The sequence below is a fragment of the Sceloporus undulatus genome, chromosome 3 (assembly GCF_019175285.1).
Source record: "Sceloporus undulatus isolate JIND9_A2432 ecotype Alabama chromosome 3, SceUnd_v1.1, whole genome shotgun sequence".
Lineage (NCBI taxonomy): Eukaryota > Metazoa > Chordata > Lepidosauria > Squamata > Phrynosomatidae > Sceloporus > Sceloporus undulatus.
Window position 1 is genome coordinate 210,041,209 of NC_056524.1, and position 22,682 is coordinate 210,063,890.

The following is a 22,682-nucleotide window of genomic DNA, read 5'->3' on the forward strand; positions in this document are numbered from 1 at the left end:
CATCTAGGCAAGGGCGCTGCTTAGCAATATCTCATTTTTTAAAATGCAGGTGAAGCAGTGGGAATTCTGAGTTTAGTTCTGGACTCAGCAATGCATTTGGACACAACCCCCATAATCCCCCAAACAGCATTGCTATGGATTCTGTAAGTAACATTTCCAAATTTTGCTTATTTTACCCAAGGTCGATTCCTCTTAGGCTCAGTCTTTTTTTGGCGGGTGGGGGGTGGGATTTCATTCCAGTAATACTTTGGTAGAGCAAGGCATCCACACCGCTATTCTGGCATTTCCAGTTGTGCAGGGCTCACAGATCCAGACCCTGACAGACTTCCTATACCTTTAAGGCTGGTTCCGTCTAAAGAAATCCTGGGAACTGTTTAGGGAGAGGTATTTAGAATGCTCTAGTTCATTAAACTACAGACCACAGGATATAAGAAGGATATAAGCCACTGAGGTTAAAGTAGAATCATAGTGCAACAACTATATAGTGTGAGAGAGCCCTTGGTTAAATTCTGCCTTCTATATTATTCTTATAGGTGCAGGAAGCCTCTTAGTGGCAACCTGACTAGTATAGAGGGAACCTCCATGACTGAATGCAGCCAACATATGGCCAACATATAGAGGTATGTCAAAACCCATGGACCTTTGATGGGTGAATGCTTGTAACAAAGTGATTTGTTCAACATGGAATAGGATTGATGGGAAACAATAAAACAGAAGTTCTGGAATTTCTCAGTTATGGACTTGCTAGAACAACCATGTAGGAACTGTTTAGAGACCCAATATTTTCTTCCCCATCAAGAGGAACAGATCAGAAGATTTAGTGCTTCTGATTACCCACTCCCTCTACCACATCAGACAGCAAAGGGTGTATTAAACCATGTAATCCGGAAGACATCTATTGTTTTGAGTCAGATTCAAACCAGTCTGAAGTTAAGGACAGACATGAGTTGGTAGGGTGTTACATAGGTTTTACCATTTCCCTATGAAACAGCAACAGTGAGAGAAAATCCTCACCTAACACGTCACCTTCTGATTTTCTTCCTATGCTGAAAGGAACTTGTTATTTTTCTACTGGTGAACTTCCCCCCCCCCCCCAAAAAAACCCAACCCTCCATTGTGCCTTAGCCTCAATGACTGTTGAGAACCCCTTTCTCCACATTCCAAATACCATTGCCTTGGCCTCTAAGGGAGAGAAGAGCAGCCAAGATCCGCTGGGCTTAATCCCTTCCCCTACTGCATTTCTTGTGTATATTTAGATGAGAAAACAGGATTGGGAACCATTACATTAGTGATTGATGAGCCATTTGGGAGACTTTTTAGCTGAAGGGTTTGGTATAAATACTAGAAATAAACAAACAAAATATACATGTTAAAGTAACAAAAAAGTAACTTGTGGTGCTTTGGGACTTATCTGGTGCCAATGTATTGGCCCAAAACAGAGCTTGGACCATTTGTTTTTAAGCATCGTAACACCTAGAATCCTTTAACTAGCATGGCCAACATGTAGTTTTGTTTCAATCTGGGGGGGGGGGGGGGGGGAATCACTTAAGAAAAGAAAAATACTTCAGTCTATTTCATTCCAATACAGCAGCAATTACAAGGGCCTCATGTAGCCCCTACAACCTATGTCAAGCCTAGATCTGATGTAGACCTCCTCCAGTCACATAAAATGGGGTCCAGAGATTGATTTAAGAGTAAGAAGGCTGTGTGGATGAGTAGTTTGGGTACTCACCCACTTCCTTTGCTTGCAGCTCGTGCCTATCAGTCATTATGAGGCAAGCTAAGATGAAGGTGTTATTAGAAGACAATGTAGGGAGGTGAGCTGTGGGGAGTGGGGGATTCTTTGTAATGCTTACATTTTTAGGCCCTAGAGCCCTCTTAAAGCCCTAAAAACATTTAATTTAAAAAAAGAGAGAGAGATACACTTTCAGAATGTGTAATTCTCTTCTAAAACACTCTATCAGCATTTTGGTTTAACTCATTAACAAAAAAAAATTTTTTTTTCATTAAAAAACATGTAATCTTCCAGTCCATGTGGTTGCCCATCCTTGATTTAAACCAGGGGTAGGCAACCTTTTTGAGCCGGGGGCCGGGTTGCTGTCCCTCAGACAACTGGGGGGGCCGAAGCCAAAAAATAAATAATTAAATAATTTTTAGAAAATTTAAATAAATAAATAAACTGGGACAAATGTAGGACAAAATTTTCAAATGGTGGACACTTTTTAAAAAAAAGTGGAGGACACGTGAAAAAATTTGCTGATTTTTTAAAAAATGTTAATATAAATGCATGTTTCAAAGGCTTCTATAGACAATTGCCCCCCAAAGGCCCCGGTGGCAATCGGCAGCAGGACCGGGCTGGGGCCGGTCCCAAGGCCTCGCCGGGCCACAGGTTGCCTACCCCTGATTTAAACAGACAAGTTTGCTAACACAAATAGTTTGGCTCCTAGGATTCCATCTCCACTATGTACTTTTACATCTCCCATGGACCAAGAGAAAAGTAACTCTGGCTCTTGCCACCAGGACACTCCCTTGCCTTGTCAGCTTTTTCACTTGTTCATCTGTTACAAGAAGCAACTGCATTATAAGGAAAAAACTGGGAAGAAAAAGCATTTTAAACACAAATAAAAACCAGCATCCTAGAACAGATGTGGCTGATTTATATTAAAAATCTTTTAATAACTGATTTTCATTTTTAAAAGTATTAAAGATGCCATTTAATTAGAATAAGTTTGTATATTCATAAATAACAGTAAAAAATACTGTGAGAGAAAATTATCTTATTATCCACAAGCCTCTTAAGCAGGGAAAATACTAACTGAAGGAATGTAAGTGGATTAGGCCTCGTGACCAAATAAAGATAAAGTACAGAATGGTTGATCAGTTTCCTGCACTCACTGCCTCCTCCAAATACTTCAAACGGATCAGCTGGGTAACAATATAAATACACTTGTAAATCAGTGATACTACCACAGCCTTGAGACCCAGCCCTACTTGCAGATTGCTCCCAAGTGTACACAGGATATCTGCTGTCATATTTAGGGAAAATACATAAGCCAAATTAACCCATAATTCAGCTACTATCTTCAGGGGAAATAACAATGGAAGAGCAATGTGTAGGCATAAGAACTATATAAAATCTCACTACTTAAAGGCTCTGTGGATTAAAAGGATTAGTCTCTGTCTTTTCCTATAGATGGGTGGCTGTCATTCAGCGTAGTTCAGAGGTGAAGAATGTGTGGTTACTGAACAGCAAAGCTGGTGGTGAAGGAGGATGGGAACTGCTGATAACATCTGGAGGGCCACAGGTTCCTTACCCCTGCTTAGATTGTGGAGTGGTAAATGGTGGAGACTAGCTGGAAGACACTGGCACTACTAGGTCGATTTATTAGTCACACATTTTTTAAAAAAATGTCTAGGCCTTTGTTCTCTTCTTTTTTTTTTATGTGGGAGAACTGGAAGCAAGAAATTGAGGTGTCCATGCATAGGATTCTGTTAGTGATGGGTTATGACTGAAGAGAAAGAGAGGCCTGGAAGATGAGTGAGGAAAAATTGGATTTTAATTGCTTCTGAGGAGAGGAAGGAAAGGGAGGAATAAATATGTTGGGGAAGAATATATAAGGATGTAGTTTTGGAAGGAGGATTCATTTGGGGAAGAAGTGGAGAATAAATTACTCGGTTTGATATTTAGAACTGAGTGTAGATATCTGCTTTGTAGGTTTTGTGGTCTGGGACAGCTTTCTCTCTCTTTCTCTGACACACACACACACACTGTCCTCTTATGCAGCCTTGCATAGAAATAAATTCCATTGAGTTCTATGACATGTACTGTCATGTAAGTTTTCAGATGATTGCAGCCTAGATGAGGTACAAGAAAATCATAAATGATTTGCAAAAAGTATCTCTAGCACAACCATTTAGTCTCACAAATAATGTTTACAATGAAAACGGTTTTTGTTTTAAATGTAAACAGAAATCTTCAGGAAGCCAAATCCTGTGACATATTTTATACTGCACTGCCTATCAGAACATGTGAGGGCTGCAATTTTAATTTGCGAGTCTCACAATTTTAATCAAGACTAGCATGTAAGAAATAAGATCCAACTATCACACACAGTGCATCTTATTTTTAAATACAGCACTCATAAATTATACAAACCTTTTACCCTGCATTCCTGAGCTCAGTGCACTGATTATTGTTTGATCCAATCTTCTAATATATCTAAACATAAACTACATTCTTGATGTATTCCAGAAAGTTCAGGTTATGGCCTAACATTACTGACCAACCCTCCTCATTCTTTACCCAGTTCTTGCATTTCTAATTAGATTATTCCAAAGGTAATTCAAAGTGCCATCCAGTTTTAAACGATGTTGGACTTCTGTTTGAATAAGACTTCCACACTCCCAAAGAAGGTGGCCAAAGCAGTGCCTATGGAGGCAAAGCAGAACAAGGTGTTTGCACTAAGTGATCACATTTATTTGAATATTTTTGTGTGTGTTCTAAAATTGGTTACAGAATAAATACCTGCGCCTTATAACAGGAAGTCCACTTTTTTTTTTAATACAAAGTGCTTGTTAGAGGAAGTTGCATCAACGAAACACAGGAAGGAATGTGTGCAACTTGACACACACTTCCCTCCTGGAAACTAAAACAGATTTTTTTTAATTTCTTTTTTTCAGTTTCTTTTCCCTTTTTTTGTGCATTTCATTTCCTGCCATTGTGTATTTACAAATCTCTGAAAGAAGAAGAAAAAGAATGCCAATATGCACAATACGTGGCCTTTTAACACACAAAAAAGTCAGCCTTAAAAAAAAACCCTACAAGTGTCATTTCTGAATGAATCAATGATAGAAATTTTCTCCTCTTAAAAATGGTAAGGAAAAAGAAATTTTAAAAGCAAAACCAAAGAGCCCAGAAACTGAAGTAGAAAAGGATCATTTGTCCCTTTAAAAGTTTTCCAAGCTGGAAAGTATCACTGTCACATGATCCAGAAGTAGATGCTTGATTGAAATCCTTGTTAATGTCTTCCACAGCCCTCCCCCAAACCTGATACAAGGGGAGGATTATTTTTTTTTTAAATTAAATTAAAAATAGAGATGACAGCAATGCCCCTCTGAGACTCTGTGGTAGGGAATAAATGGAAATGGATTTGATTTAAAACAACAGAAACTAGATTTTTAAAAAAGAAAAATCTTCAAAAATCAGCAGGATGCTATCCAAACAAGACGGTTAACTGGTGACATAGTGTTTGGTGGAAGGCTGACCATAAACTCTATAGAAATCCTGCCGTCCATGTTGCTGAGATGCATCAATCCATTCTCTCACTGCCAAGCCCGGGAGCGACTGAGGTACAGATGGAGCAGGAGGGAGGGGGTGAGAATATTCCTGCGACGACACTGTCCACGGAAAGTGGCCTGACCGTGGGTATGGTTGATGCGCGTTGTGATTGGATACTGAAGAACAGTAACAGTTGTCCACTGAGCAGACAAGAATTTTGCGCCCACCATACTGGGACAACACAGATTGCTGAGATGATGTACTGTTGGGATAGTGGGAAGGATTGAACATCGAGCCAGAGTGAACTGGTTGGGGGCCACTGGGGAGTCCTACTATGTGCTGCGTGGAGCTACAAGGCACCATGGGTTGTGCAGACTGGCCTTCGCCAGCAGAAGCCCCCTGGCTCACGTATTGGCTGGCAACGGGTCCCGAGGATGGCTCCAAAAAGCTGGCTTCTGGAAAAGCTGTGGAGTGCTTGCGTTTCTCGGCACCTGAGTTACTGACGCTGCAAGGGTACATTGGGATGCTCTGCAGGAATGGCACCGGGGTGCTGAAAGGACCTGGAGGGAAAGAGAGAAGACAGGTGCTGTCACCTTCATCAATGTTAGGCCTGCCTTTTTGATTTAGTGTGCAACTGAGATCCTCTCCAGAGAGCAAGCAAAGCATACTCTGAGAAGGAATGGAAAGAGATGAGCAGCTTCAAAACCAGTGATTGTGTGTGTGTGTGTATGTGTGTGTGTGTGTGGGGGGGGGGGGTTCAAAACAGAAATTGGGAAAATAACAGCTGATTAGTTTACCCAGTACTCCCCAACTCAACACCTTCCAGCTCTGTTGGATCACAACTCCCATCATGCCAGAAAGTACAGCCACTGGGGATGGTAGATGTTGAAGTCTATCACATCTGGGGGAGGTACTAGGTTGAAGGAGGCTGACCAAGCTCCACTCTAGCTCTCCTCCATGTTCTAAATCAGAAGTAGCTAACTTTTAACAGGAAAAGCCAGCCTGGTGTAGTGGTTTGAGCATTGGACTATGGTTCTGGAGAACAGGGTTTGAATCCAAACTGAGCCATGGAAATCCACTGGGTGAACAAACTCTCAGCCTCAGAAGATAGCATGGCAAACCCCCTCTGAAGAAATCTGCCAAGAAAACCCAATGAAAAGGCTGTAGAACCTGCAGATGTGTGACCACAGATATTTTTTCCAGAATTTGGCACAGAATACCTGCAGCAGGCCAAACACATGGGAAGCACTGTATACAAAACAAAAGCTATGCTCTAGATCCTTCCTGTTTCAGCTCTGCAGAGTTGCCTGGCTGCTCCCAGTTCTTACAATAAACAAATGAACAGAAAGCCCAAGTTTCACAAAATGGTATTATCTACACTTTGCTGCCAAGAATCTGAACATGGTGCTAATGTCCAGAGTGTCTCCATTGTACATAACTGAGACAAAAGGTATTTTTGCTGTATTACTTGGATTTCTGAGGCCCAGATGAGGGGCTCAAAAACTGAGGTTGTAGGCTGAACGCCTTACAGATAGCTCCCATATCTTGTTCCTAGCATTTCAGTCACAGTGAGGCCAGGTACAAAGTGTTTTAAATGTGTGTGCTAACTGATGTTTGAGTTTAACAGATATAAGGACATTTGTGATCTTTTAAAAGTATTTTTTTGGTGAGCTACCCAGGATTTGTGTTATGGTGTGGTTATAGAAATACAATTACAAACATAATTGAACAAGGGGCATACAATCTGCTCTGAGTCCCAGTTCTGGGAAAAGAGTGGGATACAAATCATCATCTGCTATCCACAAGGTATTTTGAACCATGAATATCATCAATTACCACTTTCAATTGTCAGGAATTATGGGACTTGCAATCCAAATCTGGAGAGCATCAGGTTGCTACTCTTCTTTAGATACACTGATTTACCTGCACTAGCCAAGCCAGGCAAACCCTGTTGCTCTGTAACTCTTTCCCCAAATATGCTATCTTCTACATTTGGGGGGGGGGGGGCAAGAATCCCAGGATTTGTGACCTGACCTGGCTGGGACCAATGGGAGCTAATGTCCAAAACATCTGGAGAGCAATATGGTTGTTCCTGTATTACTACAGGCACAGCTTGGAAAATTTATTTTCTGGGAGTACAACCACCTGATTTCTCCAGTAAGCATGGCCAGAGAAATCTAAGGCAAAGAAGGTGAAGTGAGACTCACAAGAGAAGAGGAGCCATAGGGAGCAGAGCTTCAGTGTGGAAAACTGCATTCTCACTGCCATTTCCCCAACAGGTAAAGCCAAGATCTGCCATTCCTTGTCATAATTTCCCAGTCTTGCCCTTGTTCCTTCTGATATGCTCTTTCCTGTGCCTTAAAAAAATCTAACTTACCTATGGCAAGCGAAAAATGTTTTACCCAGCAAAAGTTTGAGCTGCAACTTGCACAATCTGATACTAGTGTTCAATCTGTAGGCCACAACACCCAGAGGGTAAAACACTGTGAATATCTGTTCTACAATAACTTTGATTCCAAAGCATATAAAAAAGCAGAAAACACTCCTTTCACTCACTGTCTGGTGCTCATATTATCAAGCTCTACCCTCCCCACTTTTTGCTTCTTCTGCATCTTCCTCTCAAAGACGCTTCTTGGCAAATAAATTCTATGGCATGAGGAGAACCAATACTATTATGTGACTGCCTCTCTTAGATTTCTTGAAAATGTCAGATTATTTTCAACCTAGCCTATTTCATTTGTAGGAAGTGAATAAAACAGTCCCTATTGCTGACCGGTTAACTCATACACTTTTAGTTGAGGGTATGGAACTTGGCACATTTACACACTGACCCACAGTTTTTTAAAAAAAGAAGGCATGGAACATAGCAAGCAATGCTGCCCATCAACCATCTCAAAGAAAGCAAGAAACGGGTATTTTAGTGTATAAGTCAGGGCAAGTTTAACATACTGAGCGCTAAATACACTCTTTAGCAAGGTCTCCAGTCCATGAGATGGAAAATGGATGGCAGACTTGTAGCAGTTACTTAGAGCCATACATCAGTTTACAAAGCCTTTGACAAAGAAGCTCCCTTTTACTCCTGTCCAGCCGGTCTTCCTTGGCCTTTATTTAGCTGGAAATTTTTTAGCAATCTAAGTGGTAAAATGGTGTAGGAGGGCTGGAGAAATAAAAACTTTTTGTGTCAGGTGGCCACAGCATGGCTGCAATATTCAATTCAACAAGCTTGGGCTTGGGGTGTATGGTATTCTGCTCTAGCCAATGCTATAGTAGTTGTGTGACCTGCTTACAACAGGCAAGGTAAACAGCAACTGCCTCTAGAATCCCTTACTGCACAGACTCAACAGCAAAACAGAAAAGTGGAAGGTGATGAAGGGGGGGGGGGAATAATCTCTGGGTAAATTTTAGAAGTAGTCCAAATGGTCCCCAAAAGATTCTACATGTTATTTGCTTCCTTGTGCAAGACTTCCCTGACTTGTTTTTTGTTTGTTTTTTCATTTGACATATACATCCTGTTCATTTGGATAAAATGTCTGCTGAAACATGTTGAAGTGCTCTTGTTTTTTTGTGATATAGGAACCAATTCCTATTCTTTCCATGTTATTTCTGCCTCTGATACCAAATTTTCTGCTACTGAGGCATACCAGTAGCTTTAGTCATAATCAGAATTCATATATCTCTTGCCTTGCAAGAAGGTGAAGCAATGACTTAAGGTAGAGGGGATAAAAGACCCAGAGAGCTTTGTGAGTCATCATCCATGCCTCCAATACAGTATTCAGATCTCTGCTTCTGGCCCAAAGTTTTGTTAGCCAGATATTGTCAAGCATACTGCCACCACTATCAGTAAAACTCTAAGTATATGTAAATCAAGGGTTGATAAAAGTGTATTTCTCCAGATATTGCTGGACTACAACTTCTATCAGCTATAACCAGTATAGCCAATAGTGAGGAATGCTGGGAGCAGCAGACCAACAATTTCTAGAGGGCTACACTTTGTCCATGCCTGGCATAAATAAGGGTCTGCAAACAAAACTAAGCTTTGGACCATGTCAAATCATACAGCCAGATCACAGGAAAAGTGGTCACTACCTTCTATCTATCCCAGTTGGGATGTGGAATAACAGCTGGTGCAGCACCAGTAATACTTCCCTATACTGTACTACCAGATACATTTGTGATATGTAGCCTGCAATAAATTCTGGTTCATCTTATAGTTCTGGTATACCACTGTACTTGAGACAATGAATTTGGACACTTGGCTATGTCAAGCATGTAGACTCATAAAAGCCAAAGTTGGCATAAACTGATAAGGAACTGGGGCTGTGCACCACAAACCATATATTCAAACCTCAGAGGAGTGCTCTTGAGTCTGGCCCTATTCTTCAGTCACAAGACACTGAGAATGTAAGACTTTGCTAGTAGGCCAGTATCTTTCACTCTTCAACATTTTCTAGTGAGATACCTGCATATATGCAATTTATGTACATTTACTTAAAGCAGCATTACAGGAAGTGTATATTACAGTGTGTCTACATGCATAGACTTTGGGGGAAGGGGTTTCCCTCGAGAGAGGATTGGTTTAGTCTATGTATGTTCAGTTTAAAGTTTCTCATCTAACTTTATTGGGATCTTAGCCATCACAGGGAAATGTTCTCTCACTCTAGAACATGTTCATTTATAAGCAAAAACCTAGAACGCATTTTATTTCAAAACTGGAGTGGATCTAACAGTAGACTGAAGCTCTCTATAAATATCAACTGCAGAAAATGTTTTAGAAACTGCCACTATATGCCCAAGTCATTGCTTCTTTAAAAAATATTTAAAAGTACATGCTTTCAAAAATCCTGGCTTAGCCAGTCTATTTTATGCTTTGCAGCTGGGAAATCCTCATTCTGTAGTCAGAATGTATTAAGTCAGTCATTGAATTAGGAAGTTAAGAAGGAGGAACCTTGATTCCCCCTTCCAATTCCCTTCAATACCTAGACCCAAATCATCCTTGACATCCAACTTCCTCTTCAAAATCCCCAGGGAAGGAGGGCCTGCCACTGGATCAGTCAATTTGTTTTAATGCCAAGCAGGATGTACAATTAATTAGATTTCTTTCTACAATACTCAATCAGAGGTTAGGGGGAGAATACCTTTTTGGATTACATCTCCTAGAATTCCCTAGCCAACATAGCTTGCATCTGTGCTGGCTGATGGTTTCTGAGAGATGCAGTCCAAAATGTTACCTTTCCCACGTTCTGTATTCAACCTATATTTGTAAGAATGCAATTTGAACCCACTGCTTTCCCCCTAGATCTGACGATCACTCCAAAGAGGAATTCACCTGCCACTTTACATGAACCATTAATTTAGGTATCTGAAATCTCAAGTCTTTTTTGTGCCAAACCCAAGTTTCATTTGTATGTCACGTGTTTTAACCAATTATCATCCTTTCAGAACCCTTTGAAAACGGATCTAAATATGCCTGCTAAAGACAAACTACACCTGTCTTGCAGAGCAGTGCTTTTGCCTCTAGTGTGTTGCTATTCTGCTTTGGTTACTACAGTCCTAAAGAGAAATGGCATTTTGGTGGCAGAAAGCCCTGAATTGTGTTCACTCTGGAAATGTTATGCATATCTAACAGTTTTTAAACTGTCAGGGAATTTTCTCAAAAGAAGCAAGGATTCTATGGGGCCAAAAAGGGAAAAATAAGCAGCAGAGGTGTTTCAGATCCAGAAATATAAAGCAGAAGTAAGGCTGAGATTCCAGCATCAGCCAGTTCATGAAAACTTAGTACGTACTTCACAACTCTGGAGTAGTTTATAAGCAGAAAAATTTGAAAGCAAGTCCCTACCAAAGATATGCTGGGAATTATATAATATCAGGATGGAGGATTAGGCTATGCGGGGAAGAGAGAAATTAGCGGATACTGTGGCTACAGATAGTAGAGAGAATCAACTGCTTGAAATTTCATACTAAAGGTTGGTAAATCTTGCCGTTCATGAACTTCTCCAAGTCTTGGGAGACGGGAACCACCCTGTAAGTCTCAAGCCTTAATTCCATCTGGCTCCAACTCTTGAAGACAGGAAGAACTGGAAAAAAACCCTTTCCTTCTATTCAGAGACTTTAAATTACCACAGGATAACATCTGCATTGCAGTGATTAGGAAGAGCCTCTGTTTAAAAAATGCCTGCACCTTTTGGGGAGGGCTCTCTCCTGATTTAAAGCTAGGCTTCTAGTTAAATGGAGGGGGGGAAGCAGGCCTATTGCACTTCAGATGTTGTTGAATTCCAGTTTTTCAGTTTACAGCCAACATGGTGGCTTGAGGAGATGAGAGTCCAATATCATCTAGAGGGCTGTAACTTCCCCACCCCTGCTCTACAATACTAAGGCAGGAAATGGTCAAGAGGGCAGATTTGTCAGGCCTTGCACAAACCCCTGATATTTCAAGATTCACCATTATTTCAATGAAGCTGGTAGTGGCCAGGGACTGCTGAAGTTTCAGGATCGATCCCAGAAATATAGATAGCATCAGGGGGGCAAAACATCCAGCCTCCAGATGTTGTTGGACAGCAACTCCTAGCCTTAGCTGTACAGCCAATGATGAGGCATGCTGAAAGCTGCAGGCCTACAACATCTAAAAATCTGCATGATTCTCACCCCTTAACATAGAGCAAAAATAACCTGGCCTCTGGAGAAGCTATTTCTGTAGAACATATCCCTTTTCCTGCAACTGCTTCCCTCACCCTTTCAGTTATACCTAGATCTCGGCCTGAAAGCAATATGCTGACCAACTACAACAAGGCTACTTAGGGAGAAATAACATAGAGATAGATGAGAATCCTTCTGCTTAAGCTGCAGTTTAGACAAATGTGATTTACAAGTTTTTAGACAGAGGCTTCACTCACCTTCTAGAAGTTTTCGCAACTGTTTCTCCTTCTTGGCAATTTCATTCAGGAAGAGCTTGGAATTGAGGTGGCCAATCTTGGGAGGGGGCAAACTGCCTCCTGTGCAGTTCTGGGTCCTTAAAAAAGGAATATTACAATGTGTTATTGAATGAGATGGGCCTCAAGTACCACAAGGTTTCTTCCAGAGGGGGATCAGCTCAATTTGTTTTCCACATCTGTAAGAAAATTCGTTTTCCTTCCCTAGCCTTGTGAGGAGGCAATTCTGCAAATAAAGGGTCTTATGACTTTGTTTCTCTAATGCTAATTAAAAAAAAATGTTTTCAGGTTTGATTTCATTCATCACTATCACCTTTCCTTACAACAATTACAGTGGACCCTTGTTATACGCTGGGGTTTGGTTCCAAGATCCCCCGTGTATAACAAAATCCGTGTATGCTCAAGTCCCATTAAATATAATGACATAGCAAAATGGTGTCCCTAATAAAAAATGGAACATCAAGGTAAATTTATACTTTTTTGGAACATTTTCAAACCATGTATGCTTGAATCCGTGTATAAAAAATCCGTGTATAAGAAGGGCCAACTGTACTTGTCAGTAACCAGCCTCAGAATTGTTCACTATCGCTAACACTATGCTAGGATTCAGTTTAGCCATATGGGTTTACTCAGCTTTGGGTGGAGATCTAGGGGCAGAGCCCAAGACAATCCAATGTGCAACACTAATTCTTTGCTTTCCCACACTTGACTAGAGACAAGCAACATATCAAAACAGAGAGTCCACTGGTGTTAAAGCAGAGAAAATCTTAAGAGCTGGAATTTGGTCAATAAATCTTTACTGAAAGGTTCCCCAGTCTTTGCCTGATTCTGTTCCTGTACTATGGGTTACCATTGCCCATTAAGATATTGTGCTGACTTTGAACCAGCTTTTGCAGACTTATCCTCCCACCATCAGTTCTCACCTGAACTCCCTATGATTCATGAGAATCCCTAGTATTTCCCTCCGTTACACATATTATAATTCAATTTGTTATCAAACCTCCTTCTGGAAAGCTAAGTAAGCTGCACATCTTACTACTTTCACTGCAAGCCAGGATTCTCCCCCTCCCCAATTATTTCCCTCATGTTTAGCTCATTCATGTTACATGCTGAAAAGAGGCCAGTTTTTAAAATATTTTCTTTAAATAACGCTATCAGAATTTAATGGTAGCAAAATCATTCCTCCGCCATCCCTGTCTGTATGTTTTGGCACTCTGTATCTTTTGTAGTCATTGCTGCTCAATATCACGTATCATTACAATGCAATAAATTAAGCCATAGGTAGAACAATAATTTAGGGTATGGGGGATGGAGGAATAAGGGAATGTTTTTGTTACTGGTTTTGAATTGTATTTGATTTGCTGTTGGGATGGGATACAAATAATAATAATAATAATAATAATAATAATAGGGAAATCTACAAAATAAAAACATCCCTTGATAACTCTAGGTCCATGCCCAGGAGACCATCTATAATTGTTGCATCAGATGCAGCCTCTTTCACTCAAATCCAAATGGCCAGGAAATTGATTTCTTACCTATCCATCAAGATTTTCACTGACTTGGTATTCTAGGAAGGAAAACAAAAAAAATGGAATAAGGAACTGTCAGTCATGCAGATCCTGCATCACAGCAGCTTCTAGTCACAGTTTCATAAGACTTCCCAGTTGTTCCCACTGGTTCCATAGAATAAGTTTCTCCCACCCATCCTCAACACAACCACACAGAATACTGCACAGATACCGCAACTCTGTTGTAAGGGGCCAAAGCTGAAAATAGGGCACATGTATTACATGTAAAAGATATTTGCATTTCCAAGCAGGTTACAAAATTAAGAACTTCTGTTCAAGACCCAAGGTATAGAACCAGTCAGTGTTATGACTCTACCTGTTACAAGGCAACTCCATATAGTGAATTAGGAAGACAGTACTGAACTGCTTGACAGAGTCATTGTCATAATTAATAAAAATGCATGAAAAGCAGTTTTAAGAAGTACTATGTAAGCGCTAAGCTGCTGTTTTTATAATGCACAGGGCCTATTACTTTATGGCTCTACTGACTCTTCCATCTTTGTTGGACTGGAGTGGTCGAACTTAATCCTCAGCAGCATACAACTTCTTAGCAAAGTGCAAAAGGAATGTTGCTGCTTTACCAATTTCTCATTTTTTCCCAGGCCCCCTAGATCATAAAGGTAGACTCAGGAGGTACAGAGTACTTCATCCATCTTACTGGTATTCTTTAGGTCTTTTCTGAAGGAATCCAGCATGCCAAGGAGAAACAATTTAGCAAATCTTTATACTGATGGGAATTTTATCCCAGGCCTCAGCCTAACAACAGTTTATATGTTGCTGGAGCGTGGCTTTGGTGTGACTTCTGGACTCTTAGGACGCATGCATCATTGAAACACCATACCTCCACTGTGTCTCGAAGCACCTTTATTTTGGCTGTCTGTAACAGGCCATAGTGATTCCAGACTTCAACCTGCCACATCAGCTATAGTCCACAACACACCACCTAGGAACTCTGAAGCACATGTTTCAATGGATTATTCTCAGATCTTTGGGTCTCCTTAGTTGACTATCATGCCTGCCCCTGCACTTATGAGACCACCAAATAATTCTAGACTGCTATCTTGTACCCTAGCTCCAGAAAGATTTCTGTTCCAACTGGGCTCTATCATTCCTCTAGTAGCCTGCCTGGGATACTTGTTGAACTACAATGATGCCAACAATGGATCAACCCCCACAAAGGGAATACACTCTAGCAGAGTGTAAATACCCTGTCAATCAGCTGTCAAGATTTACTGGAAAGCCTCTTTTTGACAGGCAATACTGTTCTAGAGGTCAAGGGTATCTTGTCTTTCAAAAATGAGGAGTGGACCATCTGGTCTATGTTACAAGGAAGATTAGCCACCAAAGGGGCTGGTGAGCAAAACCTTACTCTGAGTACAAGGTCAGAGATGACCCTTTTATTCATTAGTCTGCTGTACAACAAGAGACTATTCAGTCTAGGAAACCAGAAGAGGAAACCTGTTTGAGTGCTGGTTATATACCACCGGCTGTGAGGGAAATCCCACACCAAGGTAAGCTATCAAAAGCAGCCTGTCAGTTAAGAATTCCATCTTCCTGAACTCAAAGACAGAGTGGACACTGTTCATGTTCTAGACAATCACTGACTATCAAAACATTTTATACAGCCCACATTACAGGATCAATATGAGTTAAGATCGTTCACCAATTGTAACTTCAATAATGTTGTTTATGTTATTTTATGCCCTTGCCCTAAGATTTACGTAGGACAAACCACAAGAAATTTGAGGATTAGAATCAGGGAACATAAAAGTAAAACCAGAAATGGAAGTCTGGATACCCCACTAGTAGAACATTTTTCATAATTGGGTCATTCTCTGGATTCCTTAAATTTTTTTGCTATTAAGTCAGTTAATTATGGTCCCTTTCATAGAGGATCAGCACAAAGTAAACTTTTACATGAGAGGCATTTTGGATATACAAATTAGTTTCCAGCAAACCCTTGGGTTTAAATTAATGTTTGGACTTATCTGTGTGTTTTTTAATGTTGTAAACATATATTCATTATATGGGACACTGATATATTTATGTTTTTTTTAATTCTTTTATTTATTTTGTTATCTATTTAGTGTGGTCTCTTTAACTGAGAATTTCCACAAAGCCAGCTTGCATAAAGTGAGGCATTTTGACAATAAAAAGTATTTTCCAGTAAACCCTTGGGTTCACATGAATTGTTGGAACTTCATTTAGAGATACAGTGGTACCCCGGGATACGAATTGATCGCGTTACGAAATTTCCAGGGTACGAAAAAGTTAGCTTGGAAAAAACTGTTCCGGGTAACGAAAGATTTTTCGGGTTACGAATTTTTTTCGGTGTGTTTCGGCGCTTTTTGGCACAAAATTTAAAAGCCGCGGCTTTCCAGCGCTAGCGGAAAGCCTTTTTTCGGGTTGCGAAATCTTTCGGGTTACGAACGGCGCCGTGGAACGAATTAAATTCGTAACCCGGGGTACCACTGTAGTAAGTACACATCTATAATATAGGATATTAATATAGTCATGTTTGCTCATGAGTCTGCAATTTAAATCAGTATCAACTGTAACATTGTATTATTTTCTCAGCTCATTGTTCACTACATTCATATTATTGTATGTCATCATGAACATTGATTCCCCTGGGAAAAGGTGGAATATAAATGAATTATATTATTATTATGTAATTCAGCCTGTTCTTAAGTCTCACATGTTGGGAGATTTAGATGCAGTACATACCGCTCAAAAAAGGCAGCCTGCCAGTGCCAGTTTTTCCTCCACAGGGAAGCCGCAAAACCACGTGGCTTCCCTATGGAGTAACAAGTGTGCCACAGTGTGCCATTGGCGCACTTGTTACACAAGCACCGTACGGATGCTGTGTAGCGCTTGTGTAACAATGGCGGCGCCCATGTGTACATATAAACAGGTCTCCTCTCTCTGTGACAGTATTTTTTGTTGCTAGAAAGGTTTCAAAATGGCTGAAGGAAAGAAGTCAGAACCAAAAGAGTAACAGATACGATATGACAACTATAGCAGGTAAGGCCAAAGTATTTTAAAGAGAGCAACATGAGTTCTGTCTAATAAACACAGATGAAAATGCCACAGGGTAACTTGGTACCTTTGGAGGGATAGCATATAATAGCTATGCAAAGCTTGTAAAGAGAAAATACAACCATTATTGCACTGAGGTTGTCATCTTAAGAGCCAAAGGATCCATAAGATCCTTCCTCATCCCATGGCCAAGTGAAGCACTCCACTGGACCCTCCCCTTCCCCCAACTAACCCCCACATCACCTTCATGAAGTTGATGTCCTCAGTCTTGTCATACATGACCTGAACAGAGCTGAGAAGTTTCTTGGCTTCTTGCATACGCTCACTGAGGTGGAGCACCTGGGCAGCATTCTCATTGCAGAACTTTGCTTGGGCCTTGTCTAGGATCTCCATAGTCTTGCGCAGGTCCTCATCAAGGATCTGGTGCATCTTCTCATACTGTAGACGCACCTCATCTTTTAGCTGGTTCACCTTCTCCTAGTGGAATGAAAGAGAGAGGAAAAATACCTACAGTCAGCCTACAAACCTATATAATACTCTTGAGAGACTAAAATTGCTGCTCCTACACACTTTTCATTCTCTCCACTCTTGTACTTTTTACTTGCTTAGTGTTGACAGACTATTGGGAAGTTCCAGAAATTGTTCAAGAAATTAGTACAACAAAGTGTTCAGAACTTAGAACCATAGGTGAAGAATCAATATCCTAATTCAGTTTGATGGAAATCACTAAATCAGACTGAACATCCAGAAATAAACCCAGAACAGGGTATAATTACTTAGAGGAGGCAGAGAGCTATGAGCTTGGTTTTGTTCAAGTTCATGGAATAAAAGACACCAGGTCACAGGATACTGGGACCAATTCTTCTGGGATCAGTGAGTGCAGCTCAGAGACGTCCCTGACATCAATGTTATTGGTAGTCCCAACTTAAGTAGAGCCAGTGAATCAATGGGATTTAGGAATTGTAATGTGTGAATGTTGAATATGTGATTTTCCAGACTGCAACTTCCAACAGTCTTCACCACTGGTTATGTGGGTCAGGGAGATAGGATTAGAGGTCTAATAACATTGGAGGGCCTATACATTTCACATTCCTGCCATAGTAAACAGGAACCTTATCACTCTGTTTTTGTCAAACTTCTGTAGGTCCACCACGAGGAGTCAAAATTATTACTACAAAGGCTGAAACCCTCTCCTTTGCAAGTTATTATATCAAGGCAGCCATTTCACGGTATGCAAACTCAGTGTGTAAATGCAGCCTGAAGACCAAGGTATAGAATCAAAGTTACTTCAACCAGGCGCTTATCAGATTCCAGCTTGTACAGCTGCTCCTCAATGTCTTGTTCACGTTCTTCCAAGCGGTCTTGCTGCTTCACCAGCATCTTCTGCAATAGGAAGGAGAAAAGGCTGTTAAGGTTATTTTAATAGACGACAACAGCACAGGTATTAACAGTGACAAGTGTCCAGAACACAACTGTGCGGACATCTATGATTTCAGAAGGAAATTGCCAGGGGAAAAAAAGCTGCCTTTGCAAACTTATCTCTGCAGTTTTTCAGTTGGTCAGGCAAAAAACCCAAACAAACAAACAAACAAACACTCTTGAAGTGTTCAAATCCAGAACTGGTTCATAAATTACCTAAGAGCACAGTAAACTTAAAAGAAATTTGTTTCCCTCTAATCTCACCACACTGCTGATACAATCAGAATTTGCAAAAGTAGTTACAGTGGTTGAGGGATTGTGGGAGCTTTTATCCAAAAAGGACAGTTTACAAGCTTTGGGTGCAAGGCTTATGCCACTTGCAAAAAGAGAGACTCTGGGCCTCAAACATTTTGACTTTAGTATAAGAACAGAAAACAAATCCCGTGTTTTTCTCCCATGCTTATACAGGCTGCCCTTGCTTTACCCAGGGCTCCGTTCTGGACTCCTCCACTTAAGGCAAAAAGCACGTATGCTCGAGCCCCATTAGATATAATGGGGTTCATGCATGTTGTGCGGTCGTGTGTGTATGCTGCAGGTGCACACACCATTCACCTGTTCTCCCGGCAGCTTCCGTGTAAGTTGGAAGCCGCCTATAAGCAGCCTGCGTATGGCACAGGCTCACTATACCTAATAACACAGGCTGCCTTGTTGACATTCATATTTTACCATGCTGTATTATAAATATGGAACCATATTTTCCGGTTATTTCCCTCTGAGTTTTCAAAATCTAAATATAGAGATACAGTGTCAGGAATGGCTCTCAGAATTTCCCTACTTCTTTTCTTGATCTCCTGAATAGGTATCTCTTTCCTCACTCCTATCAGCAATGTATTTTCTTATGAGTAAGAAATCACCAGGAGAGTACAAAATCCCATCACCTCACATGTTGATACTATTTTAAAAAGGAGGCCAGTACATACAAAGCTTGACTTGTCAGTTTTGCACTATGATTCACAGATTTCCCGTAATACTGTAGCTCCTCCTAAATTAATGTCTTCCAATGTCTCCATACAGAGGACTCAGGTTTTATTAAATGAGGATAATTTTGCTATGCCAATCTGGTTATGCTCTTGTACACGTTTCCCCCCCATTTCTACTAGAAATTGTTATTTTTATATTATATTTATTTAAAAACTTTTAAATGTAAAGCCATTTCTTCCTGGGGTGCAAAGCAGCTAACAGCAAAAAACGTAACTTTAACAATTGAAAATATTATTTCCTCTGAAAGCAAACCTTATTAAAAAATCAAACCACTGAAACAGCACTACAAAATAAAACTACAACAAAAGTCAAAATCATTTTTAAAAGGCAAAAACAAACCCCAGTGTGTGTACAAAACTGCAGATTAACAACTATATATTAAATAACATCCTTTTAAAAAGTGTCTCTAAGCAGCTTCCAGAGGATCAATGAAAAATAAACTGGGGAACCAAAGCTACAATATAGCTAGGATAAAAAACCTTACTGAATTCAGTTGGACTAACAAGTAGACCACACATACAACTGCACTATATTTTATCTTTCATTTAGTATTTTAGACCGCACCTTCAATGTTACTCCTGACAGGGCACCCTACACTAGTATTAAAACTAATCAAAACCACCAATGAAAAACATTTCAAAATACTAGTGAAACATATTAAAATAACAGATTTTCACTACAGCAGGTAAGCTCAAAATATATATACATGTTTGAAGGCTTGGGAAAACAGAAACATTGGGCTTAGGTGTGTAAAACTGGGCTGACCAGAGGAACACTTCTCTGGTGCCTTTGACCCATTCAGAATTTGGCAGGTCCACACTTGTTGTCCTTCTCTGAACCTGCTGCAACTCTCAGTGAGCAGTACACTGGTACCCCGGGATACGAATGCGCCGCGTTACGAAATTTCCGGGTTACGAAAAAAATGTATTTAATAAAACTGTTCCGGGTTACGAATGTTTTTTCGGGTTACGGAAAAAAAATTTGGTGCTTTTCGGCGCTATTTCACACCAAATCGCGGCTTTTCCCCATTAGCGCCTATGGGTTTTTCGGCTTACGAAGCCTTTCGGGTTACGAAAGCGGCGGCGGAACGAATTATTTTCGTAACCCGGGGGAGCCCTGTATTACACTTTTCTCCCTCCTTCTTTGCTCTTTGTAAAAACATTCCTGCGGAAAACAAAAGTGGTGATGTTACTGTGATCCTGGGGTAAGGCTGTGCAACTTATACTTCTCCAAGCTGAATGTAGCCCACAAGCTACGTATGTGATCTACCACCTTTACCTTTTATTTTTGTAGCCACAGTTGTCATCATTCATAGATGGCAAACTCACAAGCTGTGAAAACCTATTTGAGTGTAGCATCAATATGAAGCATCAGTTTCCATAGTTTGCCTGGTTTTTAGCTGTTCCTTGCCATCACTAGTTTCCCTATTAGTCTTGCCCATGGAAAAATGATCTTAAGATAGAGGCATTTGGACATTTTCACAACAAATTCACAGATAAAAGAGAACCCAAATAATGCAATGTCTATTCCAAATGTTCCTCCAGCAGTTTCCTGTGGGGAGGGAAGAAAGGACATTTGTAAAGAATCCTCACCAGTTTGGAAGAAGTTGGCGTCAACGTATTTTAAGTAAATAGGTTTTCAGAAGAGAACAGGAAAGCTTACTCACTGACTTGATATAAGAGGGAAAGTTGCTTTCTTTTCAGGCACATGAGCTTTTGTGATTAAAAAACAATCCAGATAAACCAGTCCTGCAGAATCTTTGCCTTTTGCATCAACAGGTGTGTGTTGGGGGGGGGGGGGGGGGGTTGCTTTGTTTTTTAATAACCTTAACCATAAAATGCATGCTTATATTTCAGATAAAACTGCCCAGATATAGGGACATTTTTCACACGATGCCACAGATATGCACATTTTTCACAGATGTTTGAACTCAATCCTTGATTCATATGTAAAATAGCTGTAGCTGACCAACTATCACATAGGTAATTGTAGCACAAGTTTAGTTATGTTTGGACCTGCCCTCCTTTCAAAGACCTCTGGGCATTTTATCCTTGCAATCACCCTATAGAATTGGTTAATCTAAAAGAGACTGACAAATCCATGCCACCCAGGGTGATTCTTCTGAGAACAGGGATCTAGATCCAAGCCTCTCCAGGATGACCTTAATGCTCCATCCATTGTCTTTTGCTTGCAGACTCAAACTCCTATTGCACTCACTTGCCAATTTACTGAGTATCTCCAACACCCAGCAAGAAGGATCAAGGTGAAATAAAAAAACATAAAATAAAAGGTTTGTAGCACACATTGCTTTCCTAGGCATGGCTCAAACAAGCAAGCCATTCTACACAAACCAATACCAGTCATAGGAAGAACTGATTTCAAAGATGAAAATAAAGCAGGACAGCATGAAGAGGCTTGGTGATTTATCCACTCTGCCATACTGGCTCTCTTACGAGCTGACATCTTATGATTCTCATGCCTCTTAGCCACTAATGACAACTAACATATATACTTGTATAGGTAAACCTCATGTATAAGTCGAAGGTAGGTTTTTGGGCCAAAAATCTGGATTTTAATATGATCTTTGGATAAGTCGAGGGTAAAAGTGAAAGGCATGTAACCAGGGATATAAATGATGTCCTGCTTGTTCTCCTTGTGTCCTCCCAGCCCGGCTGCCACCTCTGAAGACAACCAGGATGGGAAGAAGCTTGAGGAGGGAACGCTGACTCTATGGTTGCTGCTGAGAAAAGGGGGGAAGCATTTTAATATTACAGAAAATGCAATTACAGTGGTAACTAATTACTTTTGGGGCTCTGAACTCTAACTGATTAATTGTAAAAAGTAACTTTCCAAGCTTTGTGTCCTCCACAAAGCAATGAAAAGAACAATCTATCTATAAAACTTACAGCGTACTCTACTTCCAAAGAAGCAGCTTATGTAATAGTTCCTGAGAGATGCCCCATCCAGGCAGAGCTAAATTAGCTAAACTGACAGAAATACACAAGTACCTTCAAACTACTTACCAAAAATCAATGCACAAAACAAGCAAGCAACACCTACCAATTCCAATTTCTTTTGTCCTATATCCCCGCCTATATCCATCTGCTCTTTTCATCTATCATATTGCACTGGTCAATTTGAAACTACTGTACAAGCCCACAGGGTAGGAATAGTCTTTTAAAAAATTTATTGCACAGCACCTAGTAGTTTTAAGAACTTGATAAATAAAATATGATGGTGGTGCTGAAATTTGCTTAATTTATTCAGGCCTCAGGATTTGAGCTTTTTTTTTCTTAATTAGGGCTGTCACCCCATTAAAAAAGTCTTAGCCAATTATTCATACGAGTTTTAATTAATTAAACCTACACAAATTGCATGTAAGTGAAACCAGTGATCTTTCTAAAGAAA

General features: G+C 40.3%; 2 protein-coding genes and 1 long non-coding RNA gene across 4 annotated transcripts in view; 2 read left to right on the forward strand and 1 right to left on the reverse strand.

Annotated features, from left to right (window-relative positions):
* Positions 1 to 22,682, forward strand: part of ACTR1A (actin related protein 1A) — a 515,484-nt gene that overhangs the window by 209,226 nt on the left and 283,576 nt on the right. The window lies entirely within an intron of this gene.
* Positions 50 to 22,023, forward strand: LOC121925470. The gene is made up of 3 exons (XR_006102883.1): positions 50 to 143; positions 534 to 620; positions 21,942 to 22,023. It is a non-coding gene; the product is annotated as an uncharacterized LOC121925470 (long non-coding RNA).
* Positions 3,015 to 22,682, reverse strand: part of TRIM8 (tripartite motif containing 8) — a 72,455-nt gene continuing 52,787 nt past the window's right edge. For both annotated transcript variants that reach the window (XM_042457626.1, XM_042457627.1), the window contains exons 4-8: positions 18,102 to 18,197; positions 17,058 to 17,291; positions 13,743 to 13,774; positions 12,169 to 12,284; positions 3,015 to 5,838 (exon numbers count right to left, since the gene is read on the reverse strand). In XM_042457626.1, the coding sequence (XP_042313560.1) occupies positions 5,231 to 5,838; positions 12,169 to 12,284; positions 13,743 to 13,774; positions 17,058 to 17,291; positions 18,102 to 18,197 (1,086 nt within the window). In that variant the 3' untranslated portion in view covers positions 3,015 to 5,230. The remainder of the gene's footprint in view (positions 5,839 to 12,168; positions 12,285 to 13,742; positions 13,775 to 17,057; positions 17,292 to 18,101; positions 18,198 to 22,682) is intronic.